At 48.4% G+C, this 13,980-nt stretch overlaps 1 protein-coding gene across 1 annotated transcript; it reads right to left on the bottom strand.

Moving 5' to 3' along the window:
- Nucleotides 1–13,238: 13,238 nt before the first annotated feature.
- Nucleotides 13,239–13,778, bottom strand: LOC135896805 (uncharacterized). The gene has a single exon (XM_065425294.1). It carries the CDS (start codon nt 13,776–13,778, stop codon nt 13,239–13,241), a length of 540 nt encoding a protein of 179 aa, XP_065281366.1.
- Between the last annotated feature and the right edge of the window lie 202 nt (nt 13,779–13,980).

The following is a 13,980-nucleotide window of genomic DNA, read 5'->3' as shown; positions in this document are numbered from 1 at the left end:
AATACTATGATAAGAGAATTGAATGTGAAAAAAAGGCACGAGCTCGAATAAGAATGCGTACACCATATGACATCTTCAAGTCTGAAATGTGGTGATGAAATTTTAAGTTTCTATCTAGTTTGACACCCAAATACATGCAGTCATCGCCAGCCTTGATCTAGTACTGTGGTATACAAATCGAAAGAACCGGAACTAATGATTGTTGATACGACTGAAAGACAACGAATTTAGTTTTAGCTGGATTAAATCGTAATCTGTTTAAGTTACACCAGTGTAATAGGTTGAGAAGGTCCGCACTAAGTTTATCTACTAGGCAGTTGATGCTTTTATCAGAGTTAAATATTGTAGTATCGTCAGCATGCAGCAATCAATTACAGTGCGTGATAAAATTATGCAGGTCATCGTTATAAATTAAAAACAAGAGTAGGCACAAAATGGACGCTTGTGGCACCTCTATATTAGTCGTTTTTTGCTTTGAGTAGGTACCGCAAACGCTGACCACATGGTTTCTATTATGCAGGTAACTGTCTATTAGTAGCAAGGCAGGACCAGATATTCCCATTGCTTCTAGTTTTAGACAGAGTATATGGTGACCTATAGTGTCAAAGGCTTTAGTTATGTGAACAAAGATAGAGCCAGAATAGCTACCGTCATCAGTAGTTCTCTTTATATAATCTGATAAATATTAAAACGAGATCTGTAGAATATGCAGATCTCAAAACCTTACTGATAACGCGTAAGAATATGAAGTTTTGTAAAATAACTTGTTAGGCGTTTCTCAGTTAGTTTCTCGATTACTTTACTGAAGAATGGCAGGACGCAGAAAGGTCAGTAGTTTGTTAAAAATGAACGATCTCCCTTTTTAAAAACTGGCGTAACTATGGGTTGCTTGAGTTCACAAGGAAATGTCCCTGTTTTAGATATTAAATTAATGACGTCCGCAAGGATATTAGATATCGGATAAGGAAATAATTTTATATTGCATGGCCTTATCTTGTCGAGACCGGCACTTGTGATTCTTAGATTATTAATTACTGATATCACTTAATCGGCAGTAGTAGGAAACATGTGATAAGTATGGGGGAGGCATGTCAATTGGTAATCAAAAACCTCGCCCAAAGGTTAGTAGTTCGAGAAAGAGAAATCACTGACGACTTCTGCAATGTCACGAGGGTTTGCATATTGATTGCCACTGTGATTTATTCTTGTCACGGTTCCTTGCTTGCTGTTTTCGAATCCCGGACACGGCGGCCGCGTTACGATGGGGGCGAAATGCGAAAACACCCGTGTGCTAAGATTTAGGTGCGTGCTAAAGAGCCCCAGGCGGTCCAAATTTCTGGAGTCCCCCACTATGGCGTGCCTCATAATTCGATCGTGGTTCTGGCTCGTAACACCCCCTTATTAAATTAATATTGGTTGCGGTTTCTATATAGGAAAAAAATTACTATTTTGCATTTTTTTCTCAGAGTTCTTCCCACACTCCCATAGTTTTTGTTCAAAGTGGGTTCTTTTTGCCCTTTTCAGCATTGCGCAGAGATAAAGCAAGATACAACTTCCAAAAAAGCAGTTGGCAACCAAGGCACACAGACCACGCGGGGTTGTGTTACTCCGCCAGCCAATCACGGAAGCAAAAATTAAAATTAAATTATGGGGTTTTACGTGCCAAAACCACTTTCTGATTATGAGGCACGCCGTAGTGGAGGACTCCGGAAATTTCGACCACCTGGGGTTCTTTAACGTGCACCTAAATCTAAGCACACGGGTATTTTCGCATTTCGCCCCCATCGAAATGCGGCCGCCGTGGCCGGGATTCGATCCCGCGACCTCGTGATAGCAGCACAACACCATAGCCACTGAGCAACCACGGCGGGTCACGGAAGTAAACAAATCGTCGTCATGCGACCCTTTTTAAATGGCGTCTTGCGTCATAGCTCCGGAGTGTCTGCTGTTCCTGAAGTGTCTTTTCATCGGTGGAATGTATAGTGTGTGCTAAAAACCTTGAGAAAATCTGTGGACATTATTATATTGCGCTTAGTTTTACAGTGACGATATGGAGGAGTCTGAGCAATATGGTGGAGTCTGAGCATTTCATTCTTCAAAAGTTCGCGGTACAGTTCATTTCATTGCCGATTCCGTTTTATTACTCATGAAACTTCACTGCCGAACGAAGTAAAACCTCACAATAAATATTTTCAAGCTTGCTCTCGATTTTCTTTGCCTTCTTGTCTCATACTCACGTAGTCCTCCCAAAAGTTAATATGCCCCCAAAAGCCTAGCATAACACGCTTCTTTACAATGAATAGTTGCAGCGAACTAAGACAGTATTTTCGACGTCCTTGCAGTTCCTTTCCAGCCTAACGCCAGGTCTCTTTGCATTGACCGTGCGTGTTGTATCAGCCGTTCCGAAGTATTTTTTAGCGAGAAGTGCTATTGATTGAGGACTCAACCTAAATTCAGTTGTACACGTGCGTTAATCCACGCCGTTAAGGTCAGTCTATTTTTTGTGGTTGGACATTTTAGCTATTTCACAGGGTGTTAGCTAGCGCCGCCTAGCTTGTACAGCACGATCTGCGGTCGAGACTTGTCTATTGGTGGTGTGGTGGGGGGATTTTGTTCTGTGGGAGTGCGCGTTCGATCGTGCGATGACGAGGCTGTGCGAGCATAAAGTAATATAGTAAATGTAAAGAGTAGACACACCCGTAGGCACCGGCGGCCGACTTTGGCTTTCAGCGCACCTAGCGGAATCGGCGAAATGTCTCCAAGATGGTCGCCGCAAGCCTCTGAATCTCGGAAGCCCGGATTTCAGTTTCGTTTCTTTTATTAATTTTTTGTGTGACCCATAATGTTGCTTAAATCGAGTGATTTCATGCAGGCGCTTGTGCCACTGTTTATTTGTTGCGACGACGAGCGCGCAAAGGTGTTTCACTTTATGTTAGTTTTATTTAAATGCATATTTGCTGTTTCAAGCTCTAACTTAGCACAACAATCATGCTAACTGTTGAGGAAGAACTTTATCGTTTGTTGTATTGTACATCTAGTCACTCACGCTAAAAGGTGTGTCGTAAATAAATGTGCCATGTTACTTAAATACAAATGAACTTGTTGCACAGTGAATAACACGAATATAGCACACAATTTGTTGCAGCAAGGTTGTAAGGGGCAGATACATTAAAACGGGAAGAAACTGCGAAATGCACGTATAACAGGTGTCACATGGCGCACTTTTTATCGCGATCAAGCCGAATTCGACTTGATTTCCTCAGTTGCGATTGGTTCTTTTGTGCAAGCTGCGCGAGGGAGCCAATTACAGGTGAAAATTTCGATACGGATTGGGCTTGACCGGGATCGATAGTGGTCGTGTAACACCGGTGTACTGGAGAATAGTCGAAAATTAATGGCGGGATCACAAACACTTTACACAAGCGAAACACAGATAACGAAAAAATAAACTGCACAGACACGCCAGCAATTAATTTGCTCAAAGTGGGATTGTATTGGGAGGAAAAAATATGATGCTTTTTCTTGTACTGCTGCGAAGGAAGGTAATTAAGGTTGCAAAATTGTGTGAATTGTTGCGCGCCAAAATAAAATGGCTACGAAAATAATTGGGCACGCACCAACATCCTCATCTAGAATGTGTAAACCAGTGTGTCTGTCATTAAACAGCTGCAAGAGATTGGCATCGCAGTGAATTAAGCACTTTGTGTTGTAAGTCTTCACCTCAGTCCTCGAAGCGTTGCAATCGTTTTCTGATACTTGGAAGTTCGCTCTTGATTATGCATGATGTCCTTTGGCTGTAGAGTGCATATTAAGAAAATAGTGGAGATTCCCTCAATACGCGGAATGACAGGAAGAAGGCAAGTAATATTGAAGGCTACAAAGCTATTGATGCATGCAGACGCTACGTTTCTTAGTATAAGCAATACTGGAATTTTCAGAACTTTAGAACGGAGATGCTACGTTCCTTCGTGTAATACGTATTTTTTAGATCTAAGGTCAAGGAAGCACTTTTATGAATGCTAAGACACAGGAAAGTTTCTACGGTAACTAGTCCATACACAAATAAAAGATGAAAATACGTCCCTATTTTAGTAGCAACAGTTTCTACTTGTCCAAGACCACTGATACAGTGTAGTTAGCTACTGAAAATTATACCCGCAGGAAAATATTTACAAGCAGCTGCATCAGAACAGAGCCTATTGAAATAAGTCTGCTTAAGCATTGTATGTTATGCATGTATCAAAGAGTCCATTTACTCGCATTACTGAAGAAATCCCATACATAATGCACATCGTAAGACATGTCAGATTCATATGGAATGTTTTGTTTTTCAACATACACGTCTTAACGGTAACCTTCAACTACTATATACATAGGAAAAAGCACTATACATTTGAAAAACAGCACTCATATGGTAACAGCAGATTTGTTGAAGGATGGTGGGCAGATTGTTCTGGAAAAACTGGCCACCCTTTATACGCAATGCCCCGTGACTTCGAGCGTACCGGAATCTTGGAAAAGCGCTAAGATAGTCCTAATCCATAAGAAAGGGGACGGCAAAAACTTGAAAAATTATAGACCGATCAGTGTACTGTCCGTTGCCTACAAAATATTTACTAAGGTATTCGCAAATAGAATCAGGAACACCTTAAACTTCTGTCAACTTAAGGACCAGGCAGGATTCCGTAAAGGCTACTCAACAATAGACCATATTCACACTATCAATCAGGTCATAGAGAAATGTGCGGAATATAACCAACCCTTATATATAGCTTTAATTGATTACGAGAAAGCGTTTGTTTCACTCGAAACCTCAGCAGTCATGCAGGCGATACGGAAACAGGGCGTAGACGAGCCGTATGTAAATATACTGAAATATATCTATAGCGGCTCCACAGCTACCGTAGTCCTCCATAAATAAAGCGATAAAATCCTAATAAAGAAGGGTGTCAGGCAGGGAAATATGATCTCTCCAATGCTATTCACAGCGTGTTTACAGGAGCTATTCAGAGACATGGAGTAGGAAGAATTGGGGATAAGAGTTCATGGAGAATACCATTGTAACTTGCGATTCACTGATGATATTGCCTTGCTTAGTAACTCAGGGGACCAATTGCAATGCATGCTCACTGACCTGGAGAGGCAAAACAGAAGGGTGGGTCTAAAAATTTATATGCAGAAAACTAAAGTAATGTTTATCAGTTTCGGAAGAGAACAGCAGTTTACGATAGGTAGCGAGGCGCTGGGAGTGGTAAGCGAATAGATCTACTTAGGACAGGTAGTGACCGCAGATCCGGATCATGAGGCTGAAATAATCAGAAGAATAAGAATGGGCTGGGGTGCGTTTGGCAGGCATTCTCAGATCAGAGCATTTATCCCTCAAGAGAAAAGTGTATCACAGCTGTGTCTTACCAGTACTCACATACGGGGCAGAAACATGGACGCTTACGAAAAAGGTTCTACTTAAATTGAGGATGACGCAACGAGCTATGGAAAGAAGAATGATAAGTGTAACGTTAAAGGATAAGAAAAGAGCAGATTGGGTGAGGGAACAAAGGCGAGTTAATGACATCTTAGTTGAAATGAAGATAAAGAAATGGCCATGGGCAGGACATTTAATAAGGAGAGAAGATAACCGATGGTCATTAAGGGTTACGATCTGGATTCCAAAGGAAGGGAAGCGTAGCACGGGACGGCAGAAAGTTAGGTGGCTGGATGAGATTAAGAAGTTTGCAGGCACAGCATGGCCACAATTAGTGCATGACCCGGTAGTTGGAGAAGTATGGAAGAGGCCTTTGCCCTGCAGTGGGTGTAATCAGGCTGATGATGATGATGAGTCATAAGGACGAAGCTTTCGTTGTGCTTTATGAAACGCTTGAAAACGCTGCGGCTTTGTAAAAGAGAAAGCAGGTACAAAGATGGTGCCAAATTGTTCACATTGACCATTGACTCGTTAACAACCGAACCACCTGGTGATGCTCACTGTTATACCGCAGGGGTGCCTTTGGTCAGAGAGCCCCATTTCACACGTTAGATTTATTTGCACAAGAAGGGGTTAAAGACCCATCTTCCAAGCATTTCACCACAGGGAAGCCGAGCATCAGGACAGGGGAAAGCTCGTACCCACTGTACCCACCGTACATGGGTACCCGGTGGCAGTGGGCATAGAACACCCCCCCTCCCGCATGCGAAGTGAATGTTTAAACTACTGGCCTGAGCTGTGGTAATAGAAGAACCTGCTAAAAACATTGGATGATTCTGAGCAAAACATGTTTTGGACCATTCAGTGAGAAGTTCCTTGAGTGCGAGTAATGTACTCTTTCGGATAGATTTACACGTGAAAGGGACCTGGATGGTTTAAAAACTTAAGTTACATGCATTAGTAAAAAAGGCCGATAGACAATACATCTCATACGACACTTCCCATTCATTTGGAATGCTTTCTTACAGAATACAGTACTTAACGGTAGTCTTCAACTACTCTATACACGGAAGAAAGTACTTCACATTTTACCAACACTCATGTGCAGGCCTCCTCCGCTGACTGGCTCACAATGGAAACTGCTGCGCACTTTGTAGTCTTTCGAGTGAAAACATGCTTTGGACGTTTCTGTGATAAGTAATGCGAGTACGAGTAACGTACGTTTTCCCATACATTTACATTATACACTCCAATTTCTGTAAAGAGAAACATTTTTGGGCTATTTTTAAGTTAAGCTATGCAGTTTACAAAAAAGATAATTCCTTACATTTACATTCTATAGCACTTTTCTAATTCAACAATATTCATAAAGCACTTTCGAAAAAAAAGAGGAAAATACTATTTTAAGTGTAGTCCTTGAACCAGTTTTGCGGGCGATGGTTCCACCTGGTTCTGGCTTTTGGATATACATGACGTTAAGTTGATGTCCTCAGCAAGAACACGGTGAGTGCCTCGGGGAGCTCTCTGGTTTCGGAGATGATCGCAGTAGCCTAGTATAACTAATACAGAACGTTGAACATTACTGAATAGAGGCACACCAGGCCCTCCAACAGTTGCATCGATTATAGCACTGACGTGCGGCCGAAGGGGTGCCACTGAATGCACAGTGTGCATCTGCAAAGATGTATATGGGCAAAACTTTCTGAACAAAACTGTGAAGCGAGTTTGTGCCTTAAGGAGTATGCAGTGCGAATCGCGATGGACAAGTAGTCTCAGGAGGTGGTATCAGTGCAGGCCTGATGGCCGTGTCTCGTATTGCCTTGCAGATCGAGGGCGAGACGAATTAAGACCTTGTGTATGTGAATATACTTGTTAAGCTTGGGAGCATGTTGACACTAGCAGGTGCTGGGTCTCAACCAGGGCAAGCTAAAGGAGTTTTGGGGTTTGATCCCCAATACTGGCTGGCAACCACCAGTGATACAATGGGTGCAGGATATCCCCTGGCCTGGTGCTCGGTTTCTCTGAAGTGAAATGCTTCGAAAATGAGTTTTTGCCCCCCTCCTTGACTAAACAACAAGGGCCACAATGGACTTTAGCACACAAGGGGCATTTCAGCCACTTGAGGATCCATTACCCATTCAGGCATCGAAGAGGGTGGCACATACGATAGATCTAGGCAGCAAAAACTGTCAGCCATGACTAGATGCACTGCCTGACTTCTGTAAACTGTAGCCTAGCCTAGGTTGATTCAATGCGAGCTATGTGGAGCACTGCTTCAATTCCACAAAGATATGTGATCCACATCAACTTATTGACCTCTTTTGGCGCGAGAACTGCTCTTGCGAGATGGTTGATGTACCCGTGTGCTCAGAGACCTTCACTTGTGCAACGTCTGACATAAAGAGGATCAACAGCTCTACCGACAGGGCTAAAGTAATTGTTCAAAGGGGCAGCCTGATACAAAAGGGCCATAAAACGCTGCACTCAACATGCACAGGAGAGCATGTGGGAGGAGTCACAGCATTCTGGAAGGCATGCATCAGCCACCACGTAGTCGAGGTGAAATGTAGCAGAGGGCACAAAAGACAGCAGAGAGGACACCTTTGAAAGTGTGTCAGCCATCGTATATCCGAGGTGAGACGTGGCAACGAGCACAGTCAAGCAGCAGAAGTGAGGATACCTGGGTAGCGTGCGTCAGCCATCCTGTAGTCGATGTGAGACGTGGCAGCAATCACAGTCAAGACGTAGCGGTGAGGACACTTGGGAAGCATGCGTCAACCGTCGTGTAGTCGAGGTGAAACGTGGCAGTGGCTACAATCAAGCAGCAGCAATGAGGGCATCTGGGGAGTGTGGGTCAGCCATCGCGTAGACGAGGTGAGACGTGGCAGCGGGGATAGTCAAGCAGCAGCAGTGAGGACACTTGGGAAGCGTTCGTCAAACGTCATATAGTCGAGGTGAAAAGTGGCAGTAGCTACAATCGAGCAGCAGGAATGAGCACATCTCGGGTGTGTGCGTCAGCCATCGGGTAGTCGAGGTGAGACATGGCAGCGAGCACAGTCATAAATTAGTGATGACACCTGGGGAGCGTGCGTCAGCCATCGTGTAATGGAGGAGAGACGTGGCAGCGAGCACAGTCAAACATCAGTGAGGGAACCTGAGGAGCGTACGGCAGCCATCGAGTAGGCGAGTTGAGACGTGGCAGCGAGCGCAGTCAAGCAGCAGTGGTGGAGACACCTGGGGAGTGTGCGTCAGCCATCGTGTAGTCGAGGTGAGACGTAACAGCGAGCACAGTCAAGCAGCAGCAGTGAGGACAACTAGTGAGCGTGCGGCAGCCATCATGTAGTACGTGGCAAGGAGCACAATCAAACTGCAGCAGTGAGGGCAGCTGGGGAGCGTGGGTCAGCTGTCGTGTAGTCGAGTTGAGACGTGGCAACGGGCACAGTCAAACAGCAGCAGTGAGGACACCTGGGGAGCGTGCGTCAGGCATAGTGTTGTCGAGGTGAGACGTGTCAGTGAGCACAGTCAAGCAGCAGCAGTGAGAACACGTGGGTAACGTGCGTCAGCCGCAGTGTAAACGAAGTGAGACGTGGCAGCGAGCACAGTCAAACTGCAGCAGTGAGGACAGCTGCGGAGCGTGCGTCAGCTCTCGTGTAGTCGAAATTAGACGGAGCAGGGAGCACAGTCAAGCAGGAGCAATGAGGACACCTGGGTAGCATACGTAAGCTATCGTGTAGTCGAGGTGATACGTGGCAGCGAGCACAGTCAAGCAGCAGCAGTGAGGACACCTGGGTAGCATACGTACGCTATCGTGTAGTCGAGGTGATACGTGGCAGCGAGCACAGTCAAGCAGCAGCAGTGAGGACACCTGGGTAGCATACGTAAGCTATCGTGTAGTCGAGGTGATACGTGGCAGCGAGCACAGTCAAGCAGCAGCAGTAAGGACACCTGGGTAGCATACGTAAGCTTTCGTGTAGTCGAGGTGATACGTGGCAGTGAGCACAGTCAAGCAGCAGCAGTGAGGACACCTGGGTAGCATGCGTAAGCTATCGTGTAGTCGAGGTGAAACGTTGCAGCGAGCACAGACTAACATCAGCAGTGAGGACACCACGGTAGCGTGCCTCAGCCATCGTGTAATGAAGGAGAGACGTGGCAGCGAGCACAGTCAAACATCAGTGAGGACACCTGGGGAGCGTGCGTCAGCCATCGAGTATTCGAGGTGAGACGTGGCAGCGAGCACAGTCAAGCAGCCACAGTGAGGGCACGTGGGTAACGTGCGTCAGCCGTAGTGAAATCGAAGTGAGACGTGGCAACGAGCGCAGTGAAACTGCAGCAGTGAGGACAGCTGGGGAGCGTGCGTCAGCTGCCGTGTAGTCGAATTTAGAAGTGGCAGTGAGCGCAGTGAAACAGCAGCAGTGAGGACACCTGGGGAGCATGCGTCAGACATCGTGTAGTCAAGGTGAGACGTGGCAGCGAGCACAGTCAAGCAGCAGCAGGGAAAACACCTTGTTAACGTGCGTCCGCCATCATTTAGTCGAGGTGAGACGTGACAGCGAGCACAGTCAAACAGCAGCACTGATTACACCAGGAGAGCGTGCGTCAGTAATCGTGAAGTCGAGGTGAGACGTGGCAGTGAGCACACTCATACATCAGTGATGACACCTGGGGAGCGTGCGTCAGCCATCGTGTAGTCGAGGTGAGACGTAGCAGCGGCACAGTCAACCAGCAGCAGTGAGAACACCTGGGTAGCGTGCGTCAGCCATCTTGTAATGGAGGTGAGACGTGACAGCGAGCACTGTCATGCAGCAGCAGTGAGGACACCTGGTGAGGATGCGGCAGTTATCGTGTATTCGAGCTGAGACGTGGCAGGGAGCACAGTCGAGCAGCAGCAGTGAGGACACCTGGTTAGCGTGCGTCCGCCATCAGTTAGTCGAGGTGAGACGTGGCAGCGGGCACACTCATACATCAGTGATGACACCTGGGGAGCGTGCGTCAGCCATTGTGTAGTGGAGGTGATACTTGGCAGCGAGCACAGTCAAGTAGCAGCGGTGAGGACACCTGGTGAGCATGCGGCACCCATCGTGCAGTCGAGGTGAGACGGAGCAGTGAGCACAGTCAAGCAGTAGCAGTGAGGACACCTGGGTAGCATACGTAAGCTATCGTGTAGTCGAGGTGATACGTGGCAGCGAACACAGTCAAGCAGCAGCAGTGAGGACACCTGGGTAGCATACGTAAGCTATCGTGTAGTCGAGGTGAGACGTTGCAGCGAGCACAGACAAACATCAGCAGTGAGGACACCTGGGGAGCGTGCGTCAGCCATCGCGTAGTCGAGGTGAAACGTGGCAGCGAGCACAGTAAAGCAGGAGCAGTGAGGACACCAGGGTAGCGTGCGTCAGCCATCGTGTAATGGAGGAGAGACGTGGCAGCGAGCACAGTCGAATATCATTGAAGACACCTGGGGAGCGTGCGTCAGCCATCGAGTAGTCGAGGTGAGACGTGGCAGCGAGCACAGTCAAGCAGCCACAGTGAAGGCTCGTGGGTAACGTGCGTCAGCCGTAGTGTGATCGAAGTGAGATGTGGCAACGGGCACAATCGAACTGCAGCAGTGAGGACAGCTGGGGAGCGTGCGTCAGCTGTCGTGTAGCCGAATTTAGAAGTGGCAGCGAGCGCAGTGAAACAACAGCAGTGAGGACACCTGGGGAGCGTGCGTCAGACATCGTGTAGTCGAGGTGAGACGTGGCAGCGAGCACAGTCAAGCAGCAGCAGTGAAAACACCTGGTTAGCGTGCGTCCGCCATCATTTAGTCGAGGTGAGACGTGGCAGTGAGCACAGTCAAACAGCAGCACTGATTACACCAGGGGAGCGTGCGTCAGTCATCGTGAAGTCGAGGTGAGACGTGGCAGCGAGCACAGTCATACATCAGTGATAACACCTGGGTAGCGTGCGTCAGCCATCTTGTAATGGAGGTGAAACGTGACAGCGAGCACAGTCAAGCAGCAGCAGTAAGGACACCTGGTGAGGGTGCGGCAGCCATCGTGTATTCGAGGTGAGACGTGGCAGGAAGCACAGTCGAGCAGCAGCAGTGAGGGCACCTGAGTAGCATGCGTAAGCTATCGTGTAGTCGAGGTGAGATGTAGCAGCGGCACAGTCAACCAGCAGCAGTGAGAACACCTGGGGAGCGTGCGTCAGCCATCGAGTAGCCGAGGTGAGACGTGGCAGCGAGCATAGTCAAGAAGCAGCAGTGAGGACACGTGGGTAACGTGCGTCAGCCGTAGTGTAATCGAAGTGAGACGTGGCAACCAGCACAGTCAAACTGGAGCAGTGAGGACAGCTGGGGAGCGTGCGCCAGCTGTCGTGTATGCGAAGTTAGACGTGGCAGCGAGCACAGTCATATATCAGTGATGACACCTGGGGAGTATGCGTCAGCCATCGTGTAGTCGAGGTGAGACGTGGCATCGAGCACAGTCAACCAGCAGCAGTGAGAACACCTGGGGAGCGTGCGTCAGCCATCTTGTAATGGAGGTGAAACGTGACAGTGAGCACAGTCAAGCAGCAGCAGTGAGGACACCTGCTGAGGGTGCGGCAGCCATCGTGTATTCGAGGTGAAACGTAGCAGTGGCACAGTCAACCAGCAGTAGTGAGAACACCTGGGGAGCGTGCGTAAGCCATCGCCTAGTCGAGGTGAGACGTGGTAGCGAGCACAGTCAAGCAGCAGCAGTGAAGACACCTGGGAAGCGTGCGTCAGCCATCGAGTAGTCGAGGTGAGACGTGGCAGCGAGCATAGTCAAGAAGCAGCAGTGAGGACACGTGGGTAACGTGCGTCAGCCGTAGTGTAATCGAAGTGAGACGTGGCAACCAGCACAGTCAAACTGGAGCAGTGAGGACAGCTGGGGAGCGTGCGTCAGCTGTCGTGTATGCGAAGTTAGACGTGGCAGCGAGCACAGTCATATATCAGTGATGACACCTGGGGAGTATGCGTCAGCCATCGTGTAGTCGAGGTGAGACGTGGCATCGAGCACAGTCAAGCAGCAGCAGTGAGGACACCTGGTGAGGGTGCGGAAGCCATCGTGTAGTCGAGGAGAGACGTGGCAGGGAGCACATTCGAGCAGCAGTAATGAGGATGCCTGAGTAGCATGCGTCAACCATCGCGTTGTCGAGGTGAGACGTGGCAGCGAGCACAGTCAAGCAGAAGTGAGAACACCTTGTGAGGGTGCGGCAGCCATCGTATAGTCGAGGTGAGACGTGGCAGGGAGCACAGTCAAGCAGCAGCCTTGAGGACACCTGAGCGGCATGCGTAAGCTATCGTGCAGTCGAGGTGAGACGTGGCAGTGAGCATATTCAAGCAGCAGCATGAGGACACCTGGGCAGCGTACGTCAGCCATCGTGTAGTCGAGCTGAGACGCGGCAGAGGACACAGTCTACCAGCAGCAGGGAGATCACCTCGGGAGCATACATCAGTCATCGTGTTGTCTAGGTGAGAACTGGCAGTGGGCACACTCAAGCAGCAGCACTCAGGACACCTGGGAAGCGTGCGTCAGCCATCGTACAGTATGCCAGCTCACTGTTATGGCTCAAAGCCAGAGAGCTCCGATTCAGACATGCTGTTATCACTTCCCATGTTGATGGTGATTGACTCCATCTTGTCACTAAACCCACGCATCTCCCAAAAGTGTGTTTCAACGCCCTTCACATGCTGCACAGCCTTGACCCAGTTCTCTGTTGGGACTTTTTCTACTTCAACTAGTATGAGGTTGTCCACATCCATGGTATGTGTTATTCATTGCTGACACTCCATTCTTGATCTGTGCCCAAATGAGTTCTATGGGGTAAAACTCACAATGGAGGGAGCCTGAGGACAACAAGGAGGGAGCCTGAGGACAACAAAGCCAGCACTCTCAGGAGCCGCATGAATCTGGTGCTTTCTAAATTTAGTCTTGACGGTGGCCTTAGTGTGAAGCAGCTGCTTCTTGGTCATGGTGGAATGGCGCGGGGTCGCCTTTGAGGCCACGCACTCTTGGATCGCTGCCTTCCGCCGTGACAGCAACGGGATTTCCTCCACGCGCCTGGAGTGGTAGGACGGATTGTCATTGACAATGACGCTTCGCGGTGGCAGCCTATTGACGACCGAGCTGAACCACGTCTCGAAACGGTTGCCTTCTATTTCGTCATGGTAGTCACCTGTTTTCTTTCTCAGGAACACATAAAGAAAGCCATCAGCAAATCCATCCTCACTACCAACCTGAGTTACGATCAGCCGCTGTCCTTTTCCCGACGGCTGCTTGATACCCGTTGTTACATCGCGCAAGTACGCAGCGCGTGACGACTTGACTGCCTTATCAGGGCAGACCTTACTCACCATGTGGCCAGCAGTGACCTACGTTTCATCAAGATGGAATATCTTGCGCCCTTCTTCTCTGTACTGAGCAATCTTGTAAAGATACTTGTGCTCCCAGCCCAAGTCTTCGCGCTCGACGAGCAAGGCGTTCGTTCCACGTTTGTCGCACTTGAGGCCGATGTCCAGGAGGAGGCGGTGGATGGCGCATGGCTGAAGGGTTGGCAGA

This window comes from Dermacentor albipictus, unplaced genomic scaffold, assembly GCF_038994185.2.
Source record: "Dermacentor albipictus isolate Rhodes 1998 colony unplaced genomic scaffold, USDA_Dalb.pri_finalv2 scaffold_11, whole genome shotgun sequence".
NCBI lineage: Eukaryota > Metazoa > Arthropoda > Arachnida > Ixodida > Ixodidae > Dermacentor > Dermacentor albipictus.
The sequence above is the reverse complement of the archived record's forward strand: the minus strand, read 5'-3'. Positions and strand labels throughout refer to the sequence as shown.

Coding starts and splice junctions, on each gene's coding strand:
- LOC135896805 (XM_065425294.1), bottom strand. CDS start 13,778: ATGGTGAGTAAGGTCTGCCCTGATAAGGCAGTCAAGTCGTCACGCGCT.